At 42.7% G+C, this 9,300-nt stretch overlaps 1 protein-coding gene across 1 annotated transcript; it reads right to left on the minus strand.

Annotated features, from left to right (window-relative positions):
• Positions 1–517: 517 nt before the first annotated feature.
• On the minus strand, positions 518–8,565 carry HSP90AA1 (heat shock protein 90 alpha family class A member 1). Its single transcript, XM_083574953.1, has 11 exons — positions 7,978–8,565; positions 6,207–6,365; positions 5,751–6,117; positions 5,391–5,524; positions 4,709–5,017; positions 4,099–4,264; positions 3,092–3,282; positions 2,861–3,008; positions 2,235–2,503; positions 1,387–1,720; positions 518–1,247 (listed from the first exon to the last, which is right to left on the minus strand). The coding sequence occupies exons 2-11, from the start codon at positions 6,363–6,365 to the stop codon at positions 1,138–1,140; spliced, it is 2,187 nt and encodes a 728-aa protein (XP_083431079.1). The 5' UTR covers positions 7,978–8,565; the 3' UTR covers positions 518–1,137.
• Between the last annotated feature and the right edge of the window lie 735 nt (positions 8,566–9,300).

Consider the following 9,300-nt stretch of genomic DNA (forward strand, 5'->3'; position numbering starts at 1 on the left):
TAAATAGTACTCCCAGCTACACCCTACCAGTCACTCAACTGATAACATATGACACCAGAGGTGTAGAGATGAATGACAAAGGAACCATCAGGTGCTCTTAGATCCTGGTTCTCACCAACAAGGTGAGGACAATTTAAGTACTGGAACTCTTAGTATGACTGTTACCAAGCTTTATCAATCTTATTCAGTGAATTTGAAGAACCTATGTAACAGGAATTAGCAAAGTGGTCATCACCATCCCAGAGCCTCCTCTTATCATAGCACTGACACGGGGGCCTCCATGTAGTTTTAAAAGCCAGGTTCACGACTATCATCTTTTTTTGAAGTTTGTAAGCCTGCACTTTGTTTTATAGACCATTGTAGGAGCCTTTTTTGGCTGAAGAGTAGGATAAAAGTTTCTCTCATAATTAAGGCTGTAACTAAATTTTGCATCATGTATGCTGATCAAACTTTGGCAGTAGCTGCCTATAGACCCCAGTAAAGGAATCCCATTGAAAACCAAGTAATTCAACCAAGATACATTCTGAACACTTTTATTTCTAGATACTTCCAGAGTAACTGTACATGCAAAACTGCATTAGTCACAATAGATTTACAGTAGATTCTAGTCTATTTTAAGTGTGGAATTTAGAATCCTTTTTACAGTATATAAAAAGACTAAACATCAATATCCCAGAACTTTGAATAGGATGTTTAAATATTCCACTTTTTAAAGTTGCAATACCTAGTTACTAGGCATTGTATGTTACAGATGGTTGAGTTATCAGAACTTCAGAGGCTTAACAGCAACATTGCAGAACAAATCTAAGCTCCCAACGTATCCCCCCTTTTCTGTCCACAGCCAACCTCAAAACCCTGCCATCCACTTAACCAATAGAATTTATTTGCCTGTATATAGGATTGTACAGTGTTATTTGTCATGAGAAGACACTCCCTCAATGGCATCTCACATAAAACTTTAAAAAGAAATTTAACAAAAATAAAGGTGTAACATCTTCAAAAATAAATATAAAGAGGGAATGCAGACAAGTGTCAAGACGTTTTGGCAGGTCACATTCATAATATACAAAATATAACTTATTCAAAGCCAAGGGCAAAAGAAATATATCCAAATTTCTCTTTCAAGAAGTCAACCATTTAATCCACTTCTTCCATGCGTGATGTGTCATCATCTCCTTCAAGTGGTGGCATTTCTTCAGCAACTGCAGGGGTAGTTTCTTCTGTAGCAGTATCATCTTCATCTATACCTGTAATTAAATTATAGTGTTTTATCACTAACTTTAACTCCAAAAGTCAATTTTTGCTAAAGGTACTAAACTATGTATATTTCCACAACAATAAAGCTTTCCCAACCATACAACATTTAGTTAATGAGGTTTAACTTACCCAAACCAAGTTTTATCATTCTATAGATACGGTTGGCATGTGTCTGGGGGTCTTCTAGACTGAAGCCAGATGACAGGAGAGCAGTCTCATACAGCAGGATGACCAGGTCCTTCACTGATTTGTCATTCTTATCAGCTTCTGCCTTCTGCCTCAGTGTCTCAATAATAGAATGGTCAGGATTGATCTCCAGATGCTTCTTGGCAGCCATGTAGCCCATTGTGGAGTTATCCCTGAGTGCTTGTGCTTTCATTATCCTCTCCATGTTTGCTGTCCAGCCATATGTGCTGGTCACAATACAACATGGGGAAGTCACCAATCGGTTGGAGACTACAACCTAGGTAAGTACATAGAGAGATTTAGAGAGAAAATCCATACAGCTAAATGTGTTGCAGTACTAACATTTTTGCACTTGAATGTTATCTTATTGGGTATTTAGTTTGTACCAAAAGGCTGACTTTTAATGGGGATACATGCAGGCTACTTCAACATACTGTAATATGGAATCATCTCAACACCAAGCTAGGTACACAAAGTGCACCAGCATAATTAAGCTTTAGTTATCAAACAGCAATCCATTAGGTAGCACTAAGAATTTAAAAAAGATTTAGACAAGGATTAGAAAGGTGGTATAGTGAATACCACAGATATCACATCGGCTGGGATTAGATCTCAAATTCAATCTTTGGCACCTCCAGTTTAACTCTATAGAGTCAGAGCTGGAAGAACTTCTGTAAACTGTTGCTTGGCAGGATGAACTAATAGTCTAACAGTACCAGGTAACTTATGAACTTGCAGGAAACAATCTGACAACTGCTTTTACCAGAGTTTACATATTATTTCATGCTTACCTTCTCTACTTTCTTTTCAAGTATATCTTTCATGATCTTGCAGAGGCTTTCAAACTTTGCTTTCTTCTCCTCCTGTTTCTTTTTCTCCTCTTCATCTTCAGGAAGTTCCAGTCCCTCTTTTGTTACTGAAACCAAAGTCTTGCCCTCAAATTCTTTTAGCTGCTGTACACAGTATTCATCAATAGGCTCAATCATGTAAATTACTTCCAAACCATGTTTACGAAGGCGCTCCACAAAAGCAGAGTTTGCTACTTGATCTTTGGTTTCACCTACAAAGAGAAACAGATTCAATTACTTCAACTAAGCACTCCTCCATCCCCAAAATTAAGTCTAAGACCACACAGTTTCCCTCAAATGAAATTTGCTACCAAGCCACAAACATATGCAGCATCAATGCCCCAAGTAGCAATAGTCTAAAACATAGAAGATGAAATATGGCAAACCTGTGCAACAAATTCAAATTCTATAAAGCCACCCTTGGACAATACTTAAGTCAGTCTAAAATGCAACATCTAGAGAACACACACAGTTTCCCAATAATCCTCAGTTAATCAAGGTAACTAGACTTCATTTCACTACTGAAAGTTGTAGTCATTTTAGCTTCTACTTATATAAGTGAAACTTGCCTGTAATGTAGTATATATGTTTCTGATTTTCCTTCATCCGGGTGCAGTAATCTTTTAATGATACCATCTCATCCCCAGATGCAGAAGTATAGTATCTCAACAACTCTGATAGTTTCTTGCGATTCTGTGAATCCTCATGTATGCCAAGCTGGAAGAAAGTTGCAATTTTTATGTTAGGTATTACCCAATACTCAAGACACACAGGAAAGTGCATTCTCTGACCCAACCAACCTTAATGTTTTTGGAAAACTGCTCGTAGAACTTCTTGTAGTTTTCTTTATCTTCTGCCAACTCAGTAAAGAGTTCTAAGCATTTCTTGACTAAGTTCTTCCGGATCACTTTCAGAATCTTGCTCTGCTGCAGCATTTCACGGGAGATATTTAGAGGCAAGTCTTCTGAATCAACAACACCTCGCATGAAATCTGTGAAGAACACATTCATTAGTCTATCATGCAGAGTGATAATCTAGCTATTCCTAGGCATGGATTATTTATACGCCTAAGTAATGGTATGTTGCTTTCAATTTATAACGTTTCCTGAAACGGTCATCCCCTAGGGTAGATAGGGCACAGTGCAAGGGGTTAATAAAGACCTGGGGTCAAAAAAAGAGCCTAGGGTTGTAGAAGAAGTTTATGATGGCAAGTGAATAAAGATTAATCAGAAATAATTGCCATGGGCATGTTCACCTCCTTTGCAAATGAGAAGCCTCTATCTAGCAAGACAAATCCACAACTATTATTGGAAAATGCTGCTTTACTGCCAATTGTTTTAAATACAGTTACAGGGATCAATGCATGGTATCATTATTTCCCCTCGTTTTACTTAATTGTTCCTAGTTATGGTATTTGATCATTAATAAATGTTGATTATATACTTCTTGATTTTCCTTCATATTTGCATAAAATTTAGGTTGGGGTCAATGACACACTTTGTAAGCTCTTTGAGCGGCAAGTGAATTCTTAGATTTGGGAAAGCCTGATTTAGAAAAAAGGTAGTACATCATGGCAGTGTTATCATGCTGCACACACATCACTCACTTGGCATTAGAACTTATTAAAAAATGGAATTTAAAACAGAAGCACTCCACACATAACATGCATTAATTCACTCAAGATATGCAGGCATTTACACGTATGTTACACATCTTCCAGGCCACTCTGCACGCATCACAGGTAGCAGCAACTTCCATTCTATATCTACCAGGATACCACTTAGCAGATGCAGAGCTATTCACTTACTCAGATATTCAGGGATTAATTCTTCACAGTTATCCATGATGAACACTCTGCGCACATACAGCTTGATGTTATTCTTTTTCTTCCTGTTTTCAAACAAGTCAAAAGGTGCACGCCTTGGAACAAACAAGAGTGCTCTGAATTCCAGCTGCCCTTCCACAGAGAAGTGCTGCAAAAAAAGGAAGTTGTAGTGAAACATCTGGAGAGCCCAAGGATTCCTTCACCCCCTATGTGCCCACGTGACTTCCATTGGCAGAATAGGCACTTTTACACGTGCCATGTAATACCCGCAGCACTTCTGTAAGAACTTGTTGGCACAGTGTGGCAGCACTGTCACTTTGTAACTCCTTGTCCATTGATAGTAGGCACATGTATTCACTGTATTCTTTTTTGGTGCCTGCTGAAGACATTCTTATTTAGGCAAGCCTACCTACACTTTTAGAAAGTTTTGTGAGTTTTAACTTGTCAGTGGTTTTAACTTTCTGTATGTTTTAAATTTTGATTGCAAATTTTTTTAGTAATATTGTTTCATCAATTTTGTAAACCTCATTGAAGGCTTTTTATACAATCAAGCTATACTACAACTTTAGCTTTCCATAAGTAACAATCTTACTTTGACTGCTAGATGATCTTCCCAATCATTGGTCAGGCTCTTGTAGAATTCTCCGTATTCTTCATTAGTAATGTCATCTGGGTTCCTGGTCCAAATTGGCTTAGTCTTGTTCAGCTCTTCCTGGTCAATGTACTTCTCCTTGATCTTCTTCTTTTTCTTCTTGTCGCCCTCTTTCTTTTCCTCTTCCTCATCAGAGCCAACATCTTCAATCTCAGGTTTATCTTCAGCTTTTTCTTCCTTTTCTTCCTTCTCTTCCTCTTTTTCCTCAGCCTCATCATCACTCACCTCTTTATCACGCTCTTTCTCCACCTGCCCACAAAAAACAAAGTTGAAACAAGGCCAGTGAATTTGCATGACTGAACTACATAACAAGTGAAAAGACCACTGGTTGATAAGGAAGCACATAAACCTCCACAATACCACTTTCTTTCGCAGCTTTGAACTTCAGTTGCCCTCCTATTCCAACCTATTAGAGTGACTAGTTAATCCAAAATAATTTGCTGCAACCTTTCATTATTAAAGCTTTACCAATGCTTGAGCATGCACTGAAAATTTTGCTTCCCTTGCTATTTTTGACACACATATGTGAACTGCTTGGTAGTTCTTATTTCAAGGAGAATTAAGAACTATGATTTTTGTATCTGGTACACAATACAATGGTTCTGGAGACAAAGTCACTTACAAAAAGTGTTATTGGATATCCAATAAACTGGGAATGCTTCTTGACTATTTCTTTAATTCGTCTCTCTTCAATGTATTCTGTTTGATCTTCCTTCAAATGCAGAATAACCTTTGTACCACGGCCTAAAGGCTCACCTGCAACACAAAGAGTTACAGAAGTTAACTGCCACTGCCACAAAAGCTATTTTGAGTATTTGACTGCTAAGTAACAATTTCAAACAGCCAACTTTAGAATTTAATATTTTAATGTGCATAATATGTTGGCTCAGTACAATTACTGATCTAGTTTTGTACCAAAGCTCTAGTTTTCCTTAGAATCATGGTAATTTACCAATAAGATGAGAACATTAACATTCCTTACCATTGTCCAGCCGGACAGTAAATGATCCACCAGCTGAAGACTCCCAAGCATACTGTTCATCATCATTGTGCTTGGTAATCACGGTTACTTTCTCAGCAACCAGATACGCAGAGTAGAAACCGACACCAAATTGACCAATCATGGAGATATCTGCACCAGCTTGCAAGGCCTCCATGAAGGCTTTGGTGCCAGATTTGGCGATGGTTCCCAGATTATTCACCAGATCAGCTTTGGTCATTCCAATGCCAGTATCCACAATAGTCAGGGTACGATCGTGCTTGTTAGGAATAAGGTTGATCTTCAGGTCCTTTCCAGAATCCAGTTTGCTTGGGTCAGTCAAACTCTCATATCTGATTTTATCCAGAGCCTGTAGAACACAAGGTAACCTTTTCAGTGTTTAGGAAACCTTAACATAAGCCAATTATTTCTTTTCTACCCCTTGGAAGATTTACTTACATCAGATGAATTGGAGATAAGCTCCCTGAGGAAGATTTCCTTATTGGAATAGAAAGTGTTGATGATCAAGGACATCAACTGAGCTATTTCTGCCTGGAAGGCAAAGGTCTCCACATCCTCCTCCATTGGCTGATCTTGTGTGTGTACTTCCTCTGGCATCTACCAATAGTAAAGAAATTTTTTTTAAAGCACAGATCATTGAATGTAGCCACTGAATTAACAATTGCATGTTTTAAGCATCCTAACTAGGGTCCTAAGTATCTGTTATCTATGTAGGAAAATTATGTTTAAAGTTTACTTTAGTGGGGAGTCAGTTTTAACTCAATCTCAAATATTGTACATACTAGACAATTAACCAGTTCATCAATAACAGTTCCCAAAGTAATGTTTCACAGATCAAGAATTTCTGAAAGCAGCTTGCCATGCAATTTTTTCCTGTTATAAAGTTGGTTACAAGATAGATAAGAGAACTCATATTTAATAATGCAGTATTTCCCAACAGTCTGCTCTCCTGGGAGTAATTCAAGCAGCAGCACCCTATGTAATCAATCATCAGCCCAGACTCTCAATACACATTGCATGGAGCAATGATAAATCAATCTTATTGTGAAAAAAGTTCACTCTGCCATACATAATATGCACCCGTTTTAAGAAATCCTGGCAACTAATTAAAAAAAGGCCAATGTTTGCTGTGTGTGCGCTGGCTGCATCTACTCGGCATTAAACCCCACCGAAATCCGCAAGCTTAACAACTTCTGAACGAACAGGTAAGAAAGAAGGCTTAAAGATGGTCTTGCTGTGGCTTTTTGCTACTGTAACATGAACCATTTAAACCTGAAACTCATGGGGGGGGGGAACTCAACAGCACCTGCAAAACGGCCCCCCTCTGCCTAGCGAAACGACCAACGGCGAAAGGAACCGAATGAAAGAGGGACACTCCACTGGCTCTCCCAAGACGCCAGTCCCTGCGCCCCCTGCCGGCCTCGACGCGGAACACACTAAATCCTTCTAGAAACTGCTAGAGCCTTCCCGCCCACCCTCTTTTTTTTGCCCTTTCAAACCCCTCCCTTCACCAGCGCTTTGACAAGCCAATCCTCTCGACCGCGCCGCGAAGCTGCCCGCGACTTAACGTGCACGCGCCGCCACGGCGGAAGACATTCCCCCCCCCTCCCGCACCCCAATTCGCATCCGCCTCCCCATCACCACCGCCGCCCCCACGAGCGCCGCTTCCATCCTCCCTCCCCCCCCCAAGTACTGGACAATCGAGCCCGTTCTCACCGAGAACACCCGTCCGCTCCTTCGACGTAACCGCCCTCCGCGCCGAGCTCCCGCTTATCGGCTCCGTTATTATGCCCGTTAGCCCCGAGCAACCCGGTCTATTTATTCTTCCCCGCAGAGAAACGCCGACTCGTATTTCTTGTGCAGTATTCTACGCACACGTAGAACGAGCGGCGAGAGCGGGAATAAGGGACACGCGGCCCATTTGCTTCGCTGAGGTGTTTATGTGTGGGGAAGAGACATCTTTCCCCGCTTGTACCTTCTAAACCTCCCCCCCTCAAATCTCTTCAACCGCCTCCGGTCCAACCCCGTCCTTCACGCCACTTCTTTCCTCCGTCCTTCTCCCCTTCCCCATCACCGCGCGGCACCTCAAAGCACCAGCAATTCCGCCCCGTCACTTCTCCGATGCCACTTCTGTGGCTATCGCGACGGGTGTCCGTGAGGGGCGACAGACACCGCCAACTGCCGTCACCCTACCTAGCGGCCTCCTCACCTTGGCGGCGGTTGGATGACCCGGTTGCTTGAGAACGCTTCCTCTCTCAGAGAGCTTGCTCTCTCGCTACCTCCTCTCTCGCTGCACTGCGCGGCGCCCCCGCCTCACGCTCGCCTTATATAGCCTCGCCGCCGCCTCTTTCCAGAACCATCGGGAACCTTCACTGACAGAGAACGCGCGGGGCGGGGAGCAGGCGGAGATTCGCCTCCCGCACGAGGGGGGAAAGGGGAGGAGCCAAGCTTGGGAGGGAGGAGATGCGGCAAGGCGCGCATGCGCTAGCCGCGCCTCTCTTTACCCTCCCACATGGAAAGTCGCCGAGTTGATATGCGAGGGGATCTGTCTTCTTCCCTTACCCCCGCCTCGCGGGAGACTGCGCGTGCGCTAGCGCAGAAGTCCCCGCGAGGGGCCGCTGGTTTAGAGGAGGGAAACGCTGCAGCTTGGCGCGGTGACGCCGTCGCCCTCGTTACGGAGAACAACCGAGAAGCAAGGGCGGGGCTTCTCGCATTTTCTTTGCCTTGCCCCTCCCATCATTCATCGAACTAATGAGGAGGGGCAGCATCGCGCCCTTCCCCCTGCGCGACGGTTGGAGGCTTGAGAAGCTTCCCGACGCTGCCTCACCTCAGAATGTCCTAGAAGCCGCGGGAAGCTGGAGGTGCTCCTCTTCTTCCGCTCCACCAACACTTAAGAACTGCCCGGATACGTCAAGACTTCGTTTCAGTTTACACACACACAGTTGCCCCCTCGAAAACAAACTGTCTTCCACAACCCCCTCTCCTACCATGTGTGATTTATAGCTATATATCATATATACCTCAGGATGACTCCCCATGAGCCCAAGAGTATCTGCAGACCCTCCAAGTGTCCCTATTTTCCAGGGAAGTCCCTGATTTGGAGAGCCATCTGGATTCTGATTTGATCCTGAAATGTCCCACTTTTCCTTAGGATGTTCCTATTCTCATTGGAGAAATATTGGAGGGTATGGAGTTATCCGACCCTCCAGCCATCTGAAGACTATCTTGCATAAGGAAGTTTTTTAAATGTTTTACAGTGGTACCTCGGGTTAAGAACTTAATTCGTTCTGGAGGTCCATTCTTAACCTGAAACTGTTCTTAACCTGAAGCACCACTTTAGCTAATGGGGCCTCCTGCTGCCGCTGCGCCACCGGAGCATGATTTCTGTTCTCATCCTGAAGCAAAGTTCTTAACCCGAGGTACTATTTCTGGGTTAGTGGAGTCTGTAACCTGAAGCGTATGTAACCTGAAGCGTATGTAACAGGAGGTACCACCGTATTATGTTTTTATATACAGTCATACCTTGGGTTAC

The sequence above is a fragment of the Podarcis filfolensis genome (genome assembly GCF_964270895.1).
Source record: "Podarcis filfolensis genome assembly, chromosome: 1".
In the NCBI taxonomy this organism is placed as follows: domain Eukaryota; kingdom Metazoa; phylum Chordata; class Lepidosauria; order Squamata; family Lacertidae; genus Podarcis; species Podarcis filfolensis.